Below are 20,605 nucleotides of genomic sequence, written 5' to 3' on the forward strand. Positions count from 1 at the left end.
CCCTTATTCATACAAGAAGCGCCTCAGTTCGGATTGGCTAGGGTGTGATGCTCTCTTGGCCAATCGTAGTCCAAGCTGTGCTTTGATCCTTTCAAGACAACGAACCCTGTAGAGACCACGTCTACGATTGGTCGCTCCTCGGCAAAGATTTAATTTTGAAATTTTCTTTATGGTGTGGAAGAGGCTCAGGCCCGAACTTCGTCTAATCCCCAGGCTCTTAGACTAGTAAGTCAACGATGATTTTTTTTCTTTGTTACCTACTCCCGTCTTCCGTTACTCAGACTGTTGATGGTTGGGTTCTTAAGTCTGAAGGAGGTGGGGTCTTGAGCTGGACAGGGAGGGAAGAAGGAGCAGAAAAGGGAAGGTTCGGGACAGGACAAGAACTCCTCTGGCATCATCTGAGCCATATTTCTATTTAACACTGCAATATATGTTTTGAAGGTAATGCCTTTTGCTTCTCAAAGGGGGCCCGCCTACTAGCGCGGTATTGGCTTCTCTGGTCTCTAGTGACGAATGCAAACTATAGGGATCTACCCAATTTTCCTATCAGAATATGTATTTAAGCAGATGCTCTCCCCCGCCATTCTTCAGCACATTTAAGTTTGTGGAGGAATATTTTCTGTCAGGTAGTTTTACAACGTTCCATAATGCAAAGTTACTTCTGACATCTATTTTAAAAGTATACCCTTTTTACTGTATGTCTAGTAGTATGCCAGGTAAGACTAAGGACCCGTGGTCACTCAGAAAAAGACATAGGAAAGGACCGCGTGGGGTCGGGGGGTGGGGAGTAAGGGGGAGCAATGCTTCACAACATAAAATGGCAGTGATCCTGTATTCAAGGTAAACCAATGAATTGGTGATGGAAATTAAATTGACTAGAGGAGGATGTAAAAACTGTGTTTTAGAACGTTGGTGATGAAATAGCAACTGTCATTTCCGATGCTGCCACAGTTTTAGAAGTGCCCCTGGCCAAAGAACTTTCCATATAATTGATGGAGTTCTTAAAGAACCAGCAGTGTCAACTCATGCAGAGACTAATTTTCGTTCTGAGACAGGAGCTTGTGAAGCAACAAACTAAAACTGAAAAAGCCCTTTTGGGGCTTCAGATCAAACTAACCTAGACCTTTTTTTTTCTTCAGATAAGGAAATATATTTAAACATAAAACATAAGTATTTTAAATACTATTAAAGTGTTTCAAAATACCTGTCTTAAAACAGGTCTTTCATTTTGGGTAATTGTATAAAGCCTGTTAAAGTTACTGTAGCCACACAGTCTATTAGAAAAAGCCATGGTCTCTGAAGACGTACAGACCTGCATTTTTATATTCTATTGTATTATAGTAGGTAGATAGCTAATCTAACCCTCGGCTTAGTTTTGTATAACACTAGGACTAAAATCTTCCCTATCAGGGATTAAAACCTTTGAGGAGATTGAAGATTAGCAGAGGAAAAGAAGAATGTGCCCCCACTTAAGGGGGCATTTAATAAATGGTCCCTCCCACTGTGACATCTGCCTGTCCTAGTAGATGCTCATTAAATGTTGCTGAATGACAAACCTATCTTAATATACTATAACCCACCACAGCCATTTTCTCTATGATAGGGAAAGCGAAGGGCTAAGTACTGTTGTCACTTGGTAGACTGTTTTCTAACATGCAGAAAGCCTTGGCTTGGCCCTGCAGCCCTTCATAAACCCAGTGGGATGTGTCCTATACTGCAGTCCATCAAGTAGAGGTGGAGTCATTCTCAGCTGTATAGGAAGGGTGAAGGCCTCCCCGGGATGCACAGGATCTTGTCTCACAATTACTTTTAGAAAGGAAGGAGGGTCAGCTCAGTAACAGAGCACTTGCTAGACAAACGCAAAGACCTGGGTTTGGTCTCCGGCCGGGGAAGAGGGGCTTGCAGGGAATAAAGAGAAGTTCACTTGGCTTCATGAATAAAACCACAAAAGCAAGGTGAGGGGCCAATGTAAGCCAAAGGAAAAGATTCTGCAGAGGCAGTTTAAATCTCAGTGTACATCTTCTTCCATTTGAAGTGATTTGTAGAACACTGGTTACTTTCTCTCTGGTTTTGGGGTTGGTTCGGTTTTTTTTTTTTTTTTTTTTTTCCTTTTCTTTTTTTCGGAGCTGGGGACCGAACCCAGGGCCTTGCGCTTGCTAGGCAAGCGCTCTACCCCTGAGCTAAATCCCCAACCCCGGGTTGGTTCGGTTTTATGAGACAGGGTCTCATATACCCAGGCTGGCCTTGAACTCATTAGGTACCTAGGGCTATCCTTAAGTCCTGATCTACCTGTCTCCACCTTCCAAGTAGTGAGTACACGTCCAGGTGTGTACACTGTACCTGGGTTTTTGGATGTCTTAGATACAGGATCACTCATGTCTCTTAAGATGTTCTTTCATCCACAGTGGTCCTTCTGCTTCAAATCCTAATCCCCAATTCTGGGATTGCAGATATCTACCACCATGCCCACAACTACAATTTATTTCTTTTTTTTTTTTTTTTTAATTAAATTGGTTATTTCTTATTTACATTTCAAATGTTATTTACAATTTATTTATTTTATATATATATATATATTTTATTATTAACTTGAGTATTTCTTATATACATTTCGAGTGTTATTCCCTTTCCCGGTTTCCGGGCAAACATCCCCCTCCCCCCTCCCCTTCCTTATGGGTGTTCCCCTCAACCCTCCCCCCATTGCTGCCCTCTCCCCAACAGTCTAGTTCACTGGGGGTTCAGTCTTAGCAGGACCCAGGGCTTCCCCTTCCACTGGTGCTCTTACTAGGATATTCATACAATTTATTTCTTAACCAAGGTTGGAGAGAAAGGAAAAACCTTGAAATTAACCTAAACCAGCCAAGACGATATATTCAGGGATATATAAAGTTTCTATAGCATAACTGAAGTTTTATACATTTTCTATATGTATCCATTATTATTATTTAAGAAAACATGCATTCCAGGGACTAAAGAACACTGGCTGCTCTTCTACAGGACTTGGGTTCAAATCCCAGCACCCACATGGCAGCTCACAACCATCTGTAGCTCCAGTGGATATGCAGGCCTCTTCTGGCCTCATCAGGCACCAGGCATGCAATGGGTGTGAAGCCAGACACACAGGCAGGCAAAGCACCCATCTACAAAAAATACATTTTTTTCAACTTCAAAACTTTCTCTACAGAAATCATGCCCAAGTTCAAACAGCGAAGAAGAAAGCTAAAAGCCAAAGCCAAACGGTTATGTAAAACGAAAGAAGCCTCTCGGGTCCTGCCTAAGTTATTGGCACCTCCCCCTCCACCACCCACACCAGAAAGGTAAGGTGTGATGGAGAAGACAGAAACAATTAGAGCTCATCCGTGTCGGCCAATGATAATACAGAACATGCAGTCATCTTTGAATTTCACCTCCCCGCATAAATCATTTTCATTTTATGTATGTCCCATGTGACCTTTGAACTGTGTCTATACTAAAAGTATTGCTGGGCATGGTAGTTCATGCTCTCTGTAACCCAGGAAGAGGTTTCCCAGGTCCAGAACACATTTCTAAGCCTAGCAGTTCAAAAGTAGAAGTAGGAGGATCAAGAGTTCAAGGTCTCAGGAGGTTGAGGCAGGAGAATTGCTGGGAGTTCAAGACTTTCTTGGGCTACATAGTGAGTTCCAGGCCAATCTAGGCTATGAAGTAAAACAAAGTAGAGGAGGGCACAGGTCTTCACAACATCACTCAGGAGGGAATGCAGGCAGACCTCTGTGAGTGCTAGGCCAGCTGAGGGATGTGTACGGTGATGCCGAAGGAAATCCTGTCTAGAGCCAACAGGAAGGTGTCCTTTGCCTCCAAGCAAAGTTTGATAGTGGAGTTTGATCCCTGGAACCTGCATGCTGGAGAAACAACTCCTGAGATTGCCCTCTGACCATAGCACACATGCTCTAGCGTGTGCGCGCACGCGTTCCCCCCACCACACACACACACACACACACACACACACACACACACACACACCCCAGAGTATTTAAGCTGGACACTGGTGGCACATACCATTATCCTAGCATTCTAAAGGTTGAGAAGATAATCAAGAATTCAAGGTTATCCTCAACTTACACAGCTAATTCAGAACTTACGTGAACTATGTGAAACTGACTCAAAAATAACTAAGTTAAATTTTTAACCAGACGTCCTGAATTTTACATAGCACAAGAGTTCAAATGAGGGCCGCAGAGATGGCTCAGTGGTTCACAGACTGCTCTTGCCTAGAGTACTCTGAGGTCCCAGCACTTATGCAGGGTATCTCATAATACCTGGAACTCCAGCTCTAGGGGATCTGATACCTTCTTCTGGGCTCCTCAAGTATCTGCAGACACACACACACACACACACACACACACACACACACACACACACACACACCTTTCTTTAAAAATGTGTTCAAGGGGTTGGGGATTTAGCTCAGTGGTAGAGCACTTGCCTAGCAAGCGCAAGGCCCTGGGTTCGGTCCTTACCTCCGAAAAAAAAAAAATGTGTTCAAATGAAGTAAGAATCAGAAGGAGTTGTGTTCAAATCCAAAGTACATACTTTCCCTTTTGAGTTAAATTTTTTTTGAGTAATTGTAGAAACTAAGGAGAGAGGGGTGTAGAACTTGGAAAGAAGCCTTAGTTCTGGTTAGGTTGGCCATCTGTTCTTTTTTTTTTTTTTTTTTTTTCTTTTTTTTTTTTTTTTTAGGAGCTGGGGACCGAACCCAGGGCCTTGCGCTTCCTAGGCAAGCGCTCTACCACTGAGCTAAATCCCTAACCCCTGGCCATCTGTTCTTAGATTCGGAAGTTGAATGTCTCGTAGAAAGGAAGGCTGAGCCCCAGGAATTGGGGAACTAGCGTTCTTACTAGCATGCTTTGTGAACCCATCCTTGCAGCTTCCGCCCCACTTTCTTTTGTTCTTGAGGATAGATTCTTACTTTGTTGGTTTTCTTTGAGACAGCGTCTTTCTAGCTCCAGTCTTGGCCACCCTGGAACTGTCTACTCCAGACTGATCTTGAGCTTTCAGAAATCACCCTGCTTTAACCCCTCCCATGTCGTCTCTCGGTGCCTGGCATGGACCACCTCATCAGCTTATTTTACTGTTGGTATGCCAGGGGTTAAATCAGGGTGTCACACACAAAGAACAAAAATTAAAAATAAAGTCAGGCTTCATAGCTCACATCTATGATCCCATATCATGTTTAACAAGGTCATCATAGAACACATGAGATCCAGTCTCAAAAAATAAAAATATGTCCCTCGATGGTGGTGATAGTAGTACAAGCCTTTACTTTACTCCCAGCACTCAGGAGGCAAAGGCAGATGGATCTCTGAGTTCAAGGCCAGCCTAGTCTACAAAGTGAGATCCAGGATAGCCAGGGCTCGAGTGAGCTAGCTCATAACCGTGCACAACTCTGGCTACAGAAGACCTCTTACCTTCTTCCCTGGCCTCTGCAGGCACTCACACACATGACATACACTCACACAGATGCAGCACACATATACACACAAGTTATTTTAATCTAACAGTAAATAAATAAGGCTATGTTTAGCACAGACATGTGATCCCAGCACTCAGGAAACACAGGAGAGAGGATTGGTGTAAGTTCAAGGCAACCATGGTCCACACACAGCCAGTTCCAGGACAGTCAGAACAACATAGTAAGATCCTGTCTCAAAAAAAAATAAAAAAAAAAAAAAAGCAAAGCAATGAAGTCCACCAGTCATTCAGAGCCTGGTCCTGAGTCACATTCTAAACAAGCTATTTGTGACAGGAGATACAGCTCACTGTAACAACATGTACTTAGCAAACACCCTTAGACTCCCCTGCCCCAAAACTAATTATTTTAAAATAAATAAAGTCTACTAATTACTTAATTAGAAGTTGTCACTCTGACCTAGGTTGGGGTTGGGGGATGGTATATTTTGGGTTTTTGGGGATCAGAGTCACACTCTGTAGCCTTGACTGACCTAGAACTCACAGAGATCCGCCTGATTTTATGCTATGACTTAGAAGCAGGGGTGTCCTTTTTTTTTTTTTTAAGATTTATTCATTTATTATATATAAGTACACTGTAGCTGTCTTCAGACACACCAGAAGAGGGCATCAGATCTTATTACAGATGGTTGTGAGCCCCCATGTGGTTGCTGGGAATTGAACTCAGGACCTCTGGAAGAGCAGTCGGTGCTCTTAACCATTGAGCCATCTCTCCAGCCCCCGTGTCCTTTCTTTTTTGAGACAGGCTCTTACAATATTGTTTTGACATAGAACTCACTATGTAGAACAAGCTTGCCTTAAACTTATATCCAGCCTCCTGCCTCTGCTTTCTGAGTGCGTGCTACTATGCCTAGCCAAGACCTATGATTTTTTTTTTATTTGTTTTGTTTGATATTTCTTCCACAGAGTGGTTACTTCTTCAGCAGATATTCCCCAAAGCAGAAACTGGCTAAGACCATCTTGGAACTTAAGACTTCCTAACATCAAAGCTGCAATAAACCTTTGGACAAATAGAGCATGGTGCATATACAGTTGCTGTCAGACCTGTGTAGCCCAGGTATCGGGTTCATAAACCTGTTCTCAGCAATATAGCTTCTGTTTTTGTTCTGCCACATTGAGTGTTTGTGTTCTTTTATGGTTCCTGGGCTTGCTATACTCCTGAGGCTAAACTTAGATGAGGTTCATTTGGGCGATTATACTTGTCTTTGCTTACGTAAGACACATGTGACACCACTTGCTTTATCATGCTGCTCATGAGCCTCACACTTGTTTATCTATAAATTTCAGAGTTTAGAAGTATTAAAAGATGCCATCTTCCCATCCCGAGTCTACCACAGAGAACTTCACAGCCTTAAACAACAATTACGTGTTTTGAAAAGCGAATTGTGCGAGCTTCAAGAAAACTTGAAGGTTGGTATTGCCAAACAAACAAATCCAGAGATTTCATTTAGAAAGACAATTGCAGCAGTAAAATACTCTGGGTATGAATTTGGGTAATACCTCAAATGTCAGGCGAAACGAGTTCCTTTTGCAATAGAGGGAAGCAAAGCTGTCCTGGGGACATTGGAGAGATGGCCACCAGGTTAAAACTGTCCTGGGGACATTGGAGAGATGGCTACCAGGTTAAAACTGTCCTGGGGACATTGGAGAGTGGCCACCAGGTTAAAACTGTCCTGGGGACATTGGAGAGATGGCCACCAGGTTAAAACTGTCCTGGGGACATTGGAGAGATGGCCACCAGGTTAAAACTGTCCTGGGGACATTGGAGAGATGGCTACCAGGTTAAAGCTGTCCTGGGGACATTGGAGAGATGGCTACCAGGTTAAAACTGTCATGGGGACATTGGAGAGATGGCTACCAGGTTAAAACTGTCATGGGGACATTGGAGAGATGGCTACCAGGTTAAAACTGTCATGGGGACATTGGAGAGATGGCTACCAGGTTAAGAGTGTGCTGCTCTTGCAGAGGCTCAGGCTTGGCTCCTACATCTATCATGGAAATCTTACAAGTGCCTGTAACTCCAGCTTTCAGGGATCCAGCCTCTCTGGCCTCCTCCACAGGAGTCTGTACTCATAAGTGCACACATCCACACATCCACATAACTAAAACTTAAATCGATTTTCAAATGTACATTAGGAAAAAGTAATGGTCTTGGCCACACAAACAAAATGAAAGTATAAAAAGGGATTATAAATAAAATAAAATAGAAGTATAAAAGGAATTTCACTGGGCAACACTGAACTTAATCAGATTGACCAAAGAACAAAAAAACTCTAAAAGGTTTGGGACAATAGATGCTTTCTTACATTATTGAGATGAGCATAAACTAATAGAATTTTTATGTGCTATGGTAAGGAAATGGCTCAGTGGGTAAGTACTTGCTACTCTTGCTGAGAACCCAGGGTTAGTTCCCAGCACCCATGTTGGGTATCTCATTACTGCCTGTAACCCTAGTACCAGGGAATCGGACGCCCTCTTCTGGCCTCTGCAGGCACCTACACCCACAACAGTGCACATTCAAACAGACAGACACACATACATATGTATATATAACATAAAATGATCATCTCACTCTTTTTTTTTTATATTTATTTATTTTATGTAAGTGAGTACACTGTCACTGTCTTCAGACACACCAGAAAAGGGCATCAGATCCCATTACAGATGGTTGTGAACCACCATGTGGTTGCTGGGAATTAAACTTAGGACCTGTGGAAGGGCAGTCAGTGCTCTTAACCACTGAGCCATCTCTCCAGCCCCATGATCATCTCTTTAAAACATTTTCTGTTTTCTTCAAAGCAGGAAGTGGCTAGGAACGGGCTTAGTTGGTACAGTACTGAGTCAGCACACAGGAGGCCCTGGTACAGAAGCAGCCATAGTGGTAAAGACCTAGAAGGATAGCACTTAGGAGGCAAAGGCTGAAGGATTGGAAGTGAAGACTGTCTTCAGCAGCATAAGGAGGCTGAGGTAGCCTGTGAAACATGAGCCCTGTCTCACAAAAAGTATTTGTAGGCCTGGAAAGATGGCTCGGCAGTTAAGAGCCCTGACTGCTCTTCCAGAGGTCCTGAGTTCAATTGCCAGAAAACACATGGTGGCTCACAACCATCTGTAATGGGATCTGATGCCCTCTTCTGCTGTGTGTGAAGACAGCAACAGTGCACTCATAGAAGTAAAATAAATAAGTAATTCTTTAAAGTACATGTTTTTAGCTGGGCATACAATTTAGTGGTAAAGCATTTGCCTGGCATGTGGACTCCAAGTTCAATCTCCAGTGTGAGGGAAGGGGAGTTGCAAATAATAAATACTGAAGTATGATGAGTGTGCAAATGTGTGCAAATGTAACATTCATGAGCCTGGGAGTGTAGCTCAGTGGCAGACTGTTTGCCTAAAATGTCAGCTGCTCAATCCTCAGCACGCAGCAATGAGCCACAAAAGAAGCCAGGACAGCAACCATCCCCGGCACGCAGTGCCAACACTTAGTTAGGTGTGGTAGGGCGTGGCAGAGGTATGAGTTCTGAGCCACGGTAAGAGAGAATGAGATGCTGTCTCAAACAAAACAACACAGAAGAATATACTATTGAATAAATTAAATATAGGGGCCTAGAACGAGATGTGTTAGGATTCTATAGGATGCATCATGTGTAGTTAAAGCATATAATGTGATATTTTTGAGTTGGGCACAGTGACATGTATCTATAGTTCCCATCTGCTCAGGAAGCGGAAATAAGTGAGTTACCTGAGCCTAGGAATTCGAGACCAGGCTGGCTAATTAGGAAGATCCCCATCTCAAAATAGCCAATCACCTACCTAGGTAATTAACTCAGTGGAATTATGCTTATGAGATACACACACATATGTATATACACACATATGTATGATATCTGTGTATACCATATACCATATATGTATATAAAACCTTGTATATAAGAACATATTATTTAATATATAATATACACTTACATATATAAAATATATGCATATTATATTAATACATGTTTTAAAAATACATATTATACAATATTTTATTATATACATATAAATTACTATACACATACATAAATACTTATATTTCCTTACATGGGAAGACCGTCTTAGAGCATGGCTCTGGTCCATTAGTACACCAGTATCCTGAAATGCACAAGGCCCTGAGTGTGCTCCTCATAACTGAAAACAAGATTGACAAAGAGCACAGCCTGGTTGTGGTTGGGATGGGTAGATGACCAGAAGAGGGTATCAGATCTCTTGGAACGGAGTAGACAGTTGTAAGCTGCCCCATTTGCTCTGGGAACCAAACCCAGTCCTCTGCAAGAGCTGCAAGCTTGTAAGTGCCAGGCCTGGGTTGGGGATTTAGCTCAGTGGTAGAGCGCTTGCCTAGCAAGCGCAAGGCCCTGGGTTCGGTCCCCAGCTCGAAAAAAAAAAAAAAAAAAAAAAAAGTGCCAGGCCTTCTCCGTTGCTCAATAAACAGTAGCCTTACTGGAGTAAATTTGTTGATATTGTCCAGAGTCATCTATAGCCCTGTAATCCTAACACCAGCAAGGCTGAGGAAATAGTTTGTCTGGCTTTTAAGGCCAGCCTGAGTTACAGTATGAAACCCTGCCTGAAAAAAGGAAAAAAGAGAAAAAAACAAAAACAAACAAAAAACTGTGCATCACCCAATTAATCTATTGTCTATTTGTCAAATATGGTATCTTCCAGAGCATCTCGGAACACTCGTCTCGTTCGAGCTGTTGCCACACGTGCTGCGGGGGTGACAGACTTACAACTGTGCCTGCCTGTGCTCCAACGACCCATGGGGAATCCCAAACCGCTCTTCCTCCCACACTGCCACAGCCAGCCAGTCATCCTCCCCCTCCTCCCCCTCCTCCTCCCCCTCCCCCTCCACCTCCACCTCCACCTCCACCACCCCTAGCACCTCTGCTGCTCAGAAAATCTGGTAGCACTAAAGCACTTCAGGTAAGAAAGACTAAAACCAGCGTGTCTTGGTTCGGGTGTAGCCCAGGAGTAAAGCCAAGTGGCCTTTGAAAGCTGGGCCAAAGGCTAAGTACAAACACAAAGGCTGTCTTTGGTTCTCACTCTATATCCTTATGTAACAGTGTTCAGTTTTAGTTCTGATTTTAGTTATAAGTTTTTGTTGCTTTTTGTTTTGGTTTGGTTTTTTGTTTTGTTTTGTTTTTAGTTATAGTCTCATTATATTGCCGAAGTTGGTCTTGAACTGGTAAGCTCAAGCAATCCTGTTTTAGCCTTTGAGTAGGTGGCATTGTCACCACACCAATGTAATTATTCAATTTTCTTGTTCTTGTTACTTTTGTTTTTCTTTTGTTTTTTTTTTTTTTAAGATTTATTATTTATATGAGTGCACTGTCTTAGACACACCAGAAGAGGGCATCAGATCTCATTACAGATGGTTGTGAGCCACCATGAGGTTGCTGGGAATTGAACTCAAGACCTCTGGAAGAGCAATCAGTCCTCTTAACCACTAAGCCATCTCTCCAAACCTTGTTCCTTTGTTTTATTTTAGGTTTTTGCTGTTGTTCATTTGTTCTCTGAAATACTATCTTGATATGTAACCCAGACTGGCTTTGAACTCAGTATGTAGTAGCACAGGCTAGCCTCTAACCTCTAACTTGTGATCTATTGCTTCAGCGTCTTGAGGAGCTTGGACTGTAGTATATCATATATGCATACACACACATTTAAACATACTTATACATAGACACGCGTGCGCGTTTTGTGTGTGTGTGTGTGTGTGTGTTATATAATTTGAAAGGTTTATTCCCAAGTCCAGAACACATATCTAAGCCTAGCAATTCAAAAGTAGAAGTAGGAAGATCAAGAGTTCAAGGTCAGACTGGAGAGAAGAGCACTGACTGTTCTTCCAGAGGTACTGAGTTCAATTCCCAGCAACCACATGGTGGCTCACAGCCATCTGAAATAGGATCCAATGCCCTCTTCTGGTGTGTCTGAAGACAGCTACAGTGTTCTCATATATAATAAATAAATCTTTAAAAACATAAAAGAAAGAAAGAGTTCAAGGTCATCCTTGGTTATATGATGAGATTATGGCTATATTTTGTTTTTGAATTTAGTCTCAAAACATACAAATTAAAAAGAAAATCCTGGTGTGGAGGAGCTGGGAAAATGGCTCAGCAGTTAAGAGCACTTGAGGCTCTTGCAGAGAACCAGGGTTTGGTTCCTAGCGCCCACCGCTATCTCTAACCCCAGTTCCAGGAGCTCGGACATCCTCCTGTAGTCTCCACGGGCTCCAGACATACATGTAGTACACATACGTACATACATACTGCGCACACACTCATATACATTAAAATATAGAAACTTTTAATTTTAAAATTATTTTATCTTATGGAAATGGATGTTTCCCCTGATGTATGTCTGTGTACCATCCACATGCTTGGTGATTGAAAAGGTCAGTAGAAGGTGCTGGTTCCCCTGGAACCCATGTGAGTCATGGGTACCGGAAACAGAACTCAGGTCCTCTGCAAATGCTCCTAACTACTGAGCCATCTCTCCACTCCAAAGAAGAACAGTTTAAGGTTCTCTGTCACCACCCCACACACCCACATCCATGCACACACGTCCTTCTTGCTTACTCAGCAGAATGTGATTTAGATGGGTATGGTTGTTCCTAAAGTCCCAGCATTTGGAAGCTGAGGCAAGAGGATTGCCATGAGTTAGAGGCCAGTTTCAGCTACATATGGAATACTAGGATAGGCAGGACTACATAGCAATACCCTGTCCCAAAAATAGTCAAAAAGGAGAAGGAAACAATAAAATAAATAAATGACAATAGCAAGTTAACATTCAATTCTTTTTTTTTTTTTTTAGAGATTTATTTATTTATTTTATGTGTATGAGTACACTGTCACTGTCTTCAGACACACCAGAAGAGAGCATCAGATCCCATTACAGATGGTTGTGAGCCATCATGTGGTTGCTGGGAATTGAACTCGGGACCTCTGGAAGAGCAGTTGGTGCTCTTAACCACTGAGCCATCTCTCCAGCCCTAACATTCAATTCTTGAGTCTTTACAAAACAGACTTGGATTTGGATTTCACTAGATATCCTGACCCCAATTTTAATTCTAACCTCTTTATGTACTTTAAGGTTGAACCGTTAAAGAAAGATGGACCCATGCATATAACAGTTAAAGATCTACTCACTGTGAAATTAAAAAAGACACAGAATATTGACGAAAGGAGAAAGGTAAGATGTCAGTGAGCACATACGTGGCCTGCTTCCTGCAGTGTTTTGTATATGTGTCATATGCACACATGGCCTGCTTCCTGCAGTGTTTTGTATATGTGTCATATTTGTGTGTTTGTGAAGGCATGAGTGAAGGCCAGAGGTTAATTTAGTGCATCTTCTTCTATTGCTTTCACTTTACATACTTTTTTTTTTTCTTTTTTCTTTTTTTTCGGAGCTCGGGACCGAACTCAGGGCCTTGCACTGGCTAGGCAAGCACTCTACCACTGAGCTAAATCCCCAACCCCACATACTTTATTTATTTACTTATTTACTTTGATACAGAGTGTAGCCCTGCCTATCCTGGAACTCACTCTGTAGACCAGTCTGGCCTTGAACTCACAGAAATCCACCTGCCTCTGCCTCCCACATGCTGGGATTAGAGGTCAGCATTACCATGCCCAGCATCTACAGGACTCTTTTTTTTTTTTTTCTTTCTTTCTTTCTTTTTCTTTTTTTTTTCGGAGCTGGGGACTGAACCCAGGGCCTTGCACTCACTAGGCAAGCGCTCTACCGCTGAGCTAAAGCCCCAACCCCTACAGGACTCTTTTTGATGTGGTGTCTCACTGAGCCTAAAGTTCCCTCATTCAGCTACACAAGTTGAGCAGCAAAGCCTCCCAACTCTGCCTCCCCTGTGCTACAACTGCAGATGTTTACTGACAGACCAGCTTTTTACACAGATGCTTGGAATCTAAACTCCAGTTCTCATCTTTAAACAGTAAACACTGTACCAACTAGGCTATCTCCCAAGCTCTGAGGTGTGTTTTTCTGAGATAAGATCCTGGTACTTAACCCAGGCCAGCTTCAAAGACTGGAATGCACCCCACATAACCTTACAAGTGTTAGAAACACAGCATCACACCTGGCATCTTCCTTTTTTAACCTGGTTGTTCCTATGTGGGAAATAAATATGGAAAACTTTATGTATAGAAATCATTCTGTGGCCTCTGGGGATACAGTTTAATGACAGAGCATCTGCCTAATATGTTTAAGGCCCTGGGTTCAATATTTTAATAAGACAAAAACAAAAGCAAACAAACAAAAAACCAGGCTTGGGAGATGGTTCAGTAGTAAAGTGCTTGCCATAAAAGCATAAGGGACCTGAATTCGGGTCCCTGGTACTCCCATTTTAAAAAGCCGCCCTACCTACACATCTAACACTGAAAAAATGGGAACAATCAGATCTCCAAAGTTCCCACCCAGCCAGTCTAGCCAATCAGTGAGCTCCAGGTTCAGAGAAAGACCCTGTCTCAATATGATTGATGATAATGAAGGTTATCATTGACCCCGGCCTCCATGCACACATTCACGCACACATGCACAAAAATATGTTCACACACGTATGTCGTGTGTACCCATACACATCTCACATCTCATGTTCAAGATGGACACAGTGGGATACACCAATGATCTAGCACCTGGGAGGTGAGGCAAAGAGTCAGGATTTCAGTCATCCTTCAGTACATGGGGAATCAACAGGCCAACCTGGGCTACATGAGCCATACTGTAGATAAAAACATACTAGACAGGTGTGATGCCTCACACCTGTAATCTTAGCCTGAGAGAGGAGGATTTCTTTGAATTCAAGGCCACATCATAGCAAGTTTCATAGCAGCCTGTTCTAAGCAATGGCATCCTACCTAGTAAAACCTGAGAGAAATGGGTGAGTGTGAGAGAGAGCCTTTGAACCTTTGAAATAAAAATTGAATTGAATCATGGAAAACTTACAGTCTGGCTGTCAAAACTATTTGCTGTTTCGCTGTGTTTACCTTAGAATGGTATTTTGTTATATATCTTTAATGTCTCATTTCGTAATTAAAGTTTGTACCATCACCGCCAGAGGAACGGACTCCATTAGTTACTGTCTCTGACCTGCAGCGCATTACCCTGAAACCAAACTCCAGGGTGTCGGCAACTCGAATTAAAAATGTCTTGATGTAAGTAAGGAAATTGCACAGTTATTCTCTGCTGCTACTGAAAATGTGATTTCTTATTAAATGTAATTTATTGTTGTGTGTATATGTTAGAGGTAGGGGAAAATGCACACAAGCCACTGCCCTTGTGTGGAGGTTGGGAGACAGCTTGTAGAGTTGGTTCTCTCTTCTCACTGTCACATGGATTCTGAGGGATCACATTGGCCATCAGGCTTACGCAGCAAGGGGTCCCTCACTGGCCCTTTTTTGCCCTTTTTTTTTAAATTTTTATTATTTTATATGTATAAGTACCCTGTGACTCTATTCAGACACACCAGAAGAGGGCATCAGATCCCATTACAGATGGTTGTGAGCCACCATGTGGTTGCTGGGATTTGAACTCAGGACCTCTGGAAGAGCAGTCAGTGCTCTGAATCCCTGAGTCATCTCTCCAGCCCAGCATGCATCCCTTCTTAAATCATAAGCCGAAATAAACTCTAAACACCTTTGATCACTCAGGTGACTCTCTGAGTGCTAAGCCAACCTGGTCTATATAGTGAATTCCAGGATAGCCTGAGCTACATGGGTGGGGGCAGAGGAAGAAAGAACGGCTACATGGTACATGACCCTATGCTGTATCTGTTGCTATTTTCTTTTATTATTATTATTATTATTATTATTATTATTATTATTAATCATCAATTTTTTGGTGACAGGGCTCCTCTGTGTAGCTCTGGCTGTCCTGGAACTTACTCCGTAGACCAGGCTGGTCTCGAACTCATAGAACCTGTGCCCCCTGAGTGCTGGGATTAAAGGCCGACATCACCCAACCTATTATTATCATAATGTAGGAAAAAAATTTATATAAAATTGACCTGATTTAGAAAAAGTGGTGAAGTCTGTGAAGTTCAATGTTTATGTCTTTATTCTCAGTACTCCTGGTAAAAGCCAAATCGATCTCCGGAAACTGCTGAGAAAAGTCGAGGTAGAAAGGTAAGACCCTCTCACCCCCGCGCTTTCCAAGTCACTTTGGAAAGTGGGAATAAAACCCAGCTCTGCTCTTCTTCACAGGAGCCCAGGTGGGACCCCTCTTAACAATAAAGAAAACATGGATACAGGAACTGGGCTCACTCCAGTCATGACCCGAGCCTTAAGGAGAAAGTTTCAGGTAAGTCTGTGTGGGGAAACAAAAAATGCAAACTTAAGTTCTCTGGTTCATTAGCCTGAAAAATAATTGCTATTAGTCCTGAGAGTGTAGCCTGGTGTGCATAAGGGCCTGGTTTAATGCCGAGCACTGGAGGGAGGAAAAGAGGGAGGGAGAATAAGCTAATTTCTTTAGAATCAAAAGTACTTATTTATATATTTTAAAATAGGGTCTCACTATGTAACTCTCAGGCTGACCTCAAGGGCATAATCTTCCTGACTCAGCTTTTAGGATAATAGGTATGTTCCACTACTATAAAAAAGTAGCTCGCTCTCTCTCTCTCTCTCTCTCTCTCTCTCTCTCTCTCTCTCTCTTGGTTTTTCAAGACAGGTTTTCTCTGTGTAGCTTTGGCTGTACTGGAACTCATTTTGTAGATCAGGCTGACCTCATACTCACAGAGATCCACCTGCCTCTGCCTCCCGAGCACGGGGATTAACAGTGAGCAACCGGGGTTGGGGATTTAGCTCAGTGGTAGAGCACTTGCCTAGGAAGCGCAAGGCCCTGGGTTCAGTCCCCAGCTCCGGAAAAAAAAAAAGAAAAAGAAAAAAAAAGAACAGTGAGCCACCATGCAGCTCTCTTAGCAATGACCATAGTTAATAATAACAGACTGGGGGGTATAGCAGTTAAGAGTGCACACTGTTCTCCCAGAAGAGGTGACTTGGATTCCCAGCATCCACAGCAGGCACTTCCCAATCACTTGTGACTCTGGCTCCTAGAGCATCTGACAGTTCCGGCCTCTGGAGTACGCATAAGTACATTCACATAGTTTAGAAATTAAAAATTAAAAATAGCTGGGCAGTGGTGGCACATACCTTTAATCCCAGAAGTTGGGAGGCAGAGGCAAGCAGATCTCTGAGTACAACGCCAGCCTGGTCTACAGAGTGAGTTCTAGGACAGCTAGGACTACGCAAAGAAACTCTGTCTTGAAAACAAGAGAAAAAATGTTTAATTTATAATAATAAATCAAGCCAGGCAATACATACCTCTCATCCTAGTACTTGGGAGATAGAGGCTGGAGGGTCACAAGCTGAAGGCCAACCTGGGATATATAGTGAGTCCCTGGTTTCGGCTACAGGCTTCAAAATACAAACAGACGAAGAAGCCTGTCTTGTTGGTACAGACTTAAAATACTTGAGAGGATGAGACAGGAAGATACTACAAAGTATTTCGAAGGCTGGCTTGTATAGCTTAGTGAGTGTTGAGGCCTGCTCCTTTTAACATAACTGTAGCCATTTTGTTTTCAGTCTCCATTTTGCTCATAGGTAAAATTAAGTTCAGGCTCTCAGACTCTGCTTCCCACAAGCAACTATCCATAGCTGACACTGAAAGATTCTCCTCAAAGGTCATAACACTGGTTGTATTATTTATGCTCTGCTGTGTTACAGTGCTCTGAAACTCCCTGTCCACCACCTGCCCACCACCCCTCTTATCCCACTTTACTTTGTCTAGTTAATCAAAAAGCCTTCTGAACTTTTTTTTTTAAGATTTATTTATTTAATATATATGAGTACACTGTAGCTGTCTTAGACACACCAGAAGAGGGTATCAGATCCCATTACAGATGGTTGTGAGCCACCATGTGGGTGCTGGGATTTGAACTCAGGACCTCTGGAAGAGCAGTCAGTGCTCTTAACCACTGAGCCATTTCACCAGCCCCGCCTTCTGAACTTCTGAACTTGATCTTTCCTGTAAAAAGCCTGCCCTAAGAACAAACTGTTAACACAGTTAGGTGCCCAAGTCAGTTTTTGTGGTCCTGTTCATTCGGTCTTGGGTGTGCATTCAATAAACTATTCTTGCTTAATGAGACGGTGTATGGTCTGTGTAGCAATTCCTGAACCTCAACATCGAGCCTTTGTCTCAGGATAAGAAGTCAAAATAGGGGGTTGGGGATTTAGCTCAGTGGTAGAGCGCTTGCCTAGCAAGTACAAGGCCCTGGGTTCAGTCCCCAGCTCCAAAAAAAAAGAAAAGAAAAAAAAAAAGCCAAAAGAGGCTGAAGTGGAGCTCAGTGAGAAAGCCCTTCCCCACCGAGCATGAGGGACACCCCATGTTCACCCGCCACTGCTACACAGGCAAGCAAAAGAGACAACAAGCAAGTGAGAGAATGATAACTTTTCATTGTTTGCTTTACAAATGCTTTAATAATTTGGTATTATTAAATTCTATGAAGAAAATAAAAACACTGTAGTTTACAGCTAGGATTACACTTCTCCTTTGCTAATGAATGTTTGATGATTTAATTTCCTTTAGAGATAATTTACCAAACACTTGCTGTATGGTAAGCACTGTGCTAGAGTACCAGGATTAGAATGGTTAACAAAGGCAAACACAGAGCTGCTTGTCTTTTTGTTTAATATCTGTAGTATGTATTTTTTTAATGTATGAGTGAGTACTCTGTACTCTGTCTGCATGTATGCTTGCACAGCAGAAGAAGGCATCGGATCCCATTACAGATGGTTGTGAGCCACCTTGTAGTTGCTGGGAATTGAACTCAGGACCTCTGGAAGAATAGCCAGTGCTCTTAACCACTGAGCCATCTCTCCAGCCCCAGGTCTGCTGTCTTAAACCTTTCAGTCCATTGGAAAATATAGATGTGAATCAAAGAATTCCTTATTGTCGCATTCCATAGTAAGTACTCTTAAGGAAAGGACTAAGGTTTTGTTGGAACCCATGACAGGATGTGATCTAGCCCAGATGGCCTAGTCTAGAATATTTCCTTACATAATGATTCTGGCAAAGACATTTAAAGAATAAACAGGAAGTAACAGAGAGAGGGTTGTCCTACCATAAATGTCAGAGAAGAGAACGTCCCAGACAACAAAAGAACAGCATGTGTAAGTGCCCCATTCCGAGGGGCCTAGTGGCCTATAAAACAACCTGACAAATGACAGCCAGGCTGTCTCCAGAGAGAACCTGATGGAGACCACAGATGAGCATGGTGTTGAGAGTCAGGCTGTGCTGTGCACTGCTAACAGGAAAAGGTTGGACAGCGTTCTCATTTCTCCTGCTTGGGTGAGCCATGTGAACGGCATCTTTTCCACACCGGTTTGCTTAGTCATCTTCCCGATCTCCTGTATTACTGAATCTATAATGAGAAGCCATCTTCTGCCTCCCCTGCTGGAATGCTGGGACTTGGGGTTGCTGGACTTGTGACTTTGAACACTGTAGTTCCTTCTTCCCATGGAGCAGAAACACCAGAGCCTTCTGAGATGAAGGGAGGAACCTCACAGAGGCCTTAGGCACTTCCTTTCTCTATTAGCCTAGGGCCCTGCTACCCTTGCCCCACCCCATAACTGGCACAATGTGCTAAGAAACAGACACCAATATGATGGTGGTGGTGGTGGTGGTGGTGGTGGTGGTGGTGGTGGTGGTGGTTAGTTGGTTGGTTGGTTGGTTTTGGTTTTGAGACAGAACTCACCATATAGCCTAGGCTGGCCTCCAACCTGTAGCAATCCAGCCCCAGACTGTCAAGTGTGGGGTTCCAGACATGAGCCGTCATTTCATGCTCTCTTCCGTCCTTAATATATGGTCCTCGTGGTGTACAATGGCAGTGCTTCCCATAGACTTATATCCACATCTCAGACAGACAAAAGGAGAAGTCCACAGACAAGAGGCTTGTTAGCTTCTGTTTGTATCGGGAAGGCTGGGAAAGGTAGCTAGGGGTGCAAAGCAGCACAGCCTTGTTGATAAGGAAGAAGCCCTGTGTCGGCCCCAGGAACACCATTCACGGTGTGACTATGACTTTCTTTTTTATAGCTGGCTCATCCTCAAAGCCCTACTCAATCTCTGCCGCTTTCTACAAGCAACTTTGATGAACAAAACTGAGAGCAACTCGGCCTGACTCCGTGGAGTGACTCATACAATGACAGACCAGCCCTCCCAAATGTTAATGTTCTAAAATATGTATAACTAGATAAGTGTAATTCTTCTTAAAGACTCAGAGTGAGTATGTCTGGAGGCTACACATACTGTGGCATAAAGGCATTTGGATATTTCCTGGCATTCACGATGGTAAGGGGGACCAGACGAGATTAGAAAATGCAGCCTGGGGTTGGGGATTTAGCTCAGTGGTAGAGCGCTTGCCTAGGAAGCGCAAGGCCCTGGGCTCGGTCCCCAGCTCCGAAAAAAAAAAACCAAAAAAAAAAAAAAAAAAGAAAATGCAGCCTGCAAACTAATGTTTATCCTGGCATTATCCAGTTTAGGTTAGAGTGGCTATTCAAATTTAATTCTGTAGGACCTGGCAATATGGTTCAAAGGATAAAGACACTTGCCACCAAGCCTAATGACTCAAGTTCAATGACCAGAACACAAATGGAGGGGTAAAAAGAACTATGATATATGCCCCTTCAACACACAAAATTATTAAATATGTTAGGAAATACTAATGGTATAAATAATTTGTTATATAAAGGTATCTATGACATTAAGATCGTAATCTGAGGGGTTGGGGATTTAGCTCAGTGGTAGAGTGCTTGCCTAGCAAGCACAAGGCCCTGGGTTCGGTCCTCAGCTCCGGAAAAAAAAAAAAAAGAATGTAATCTGAGTCCTCCTCTTCCTCCTCTTCTTCCTCCTCCTCTTCCTCCTCCTCCTCCTATCCCTATTCCTCCTCTTCCTCCTCCTCCTCCTCCTCCTCCTCCTCTCCTTTTTGGGACTGAACCCAGGGCCTCACATGTGCTAAGTACATACACCCTGAACTGTACCTTCAGCCTTTATTCCTTACTTTTTA

The 20,605-nt window shown here is 42.9% G+C and overlaps 1 protein-coding gene across 1 annotated transcript; it reads left to right on the plus strand.

The window, feature by feature from the left end:
- Window positions 1-107: 107 nt before the first annotated feature.
- Window positions 108-19,921, plus strand: Prr11 (proline rich 11). Its single transcript, XM_032912929.1, has 10 exons — window positions 108-225; window positions 3,185-3,317; window positions 6,412-6,562; window positions 6,793-6,915; window positions 10,201-10,458; window positions 12,628-12,726; window positions 14,587-14,702; window positions 15,612-15,671; window positions 15,750-15,846; window positions 19,636-19,921. The coding sequence occupies exons 2-10, from the start codon at window positions 3,190-3,192 to the stop codon at window positions 19,702-19,704; spliced, it is 1,101 nt and encodes a 366-aa protein (XP_032768820.1). The 5' UTR covers window positions 108-225; window positions 3,185-3,189; the 3' UTR covers window positions 19,705-19,921.
- The last annotated feature ends 684 nt before the right edge of the window (window positions 19,922-20,605 follow it).

Source organism: Rattus rattus, chromosome 9 (assembly GCF_011064425.1).
Source record: "Rattus rattus isolate New Zealand chromosome 9, Rrattus_CSIRO_v1, whole genome shotgun sequence".
NCBI classification, from domain to species: domain Eukaryota; kingdom Metazoa; phylum Chordata; class Mammalia; order Rodentia; family Muridae; genus Rattus; species Rattus rattus.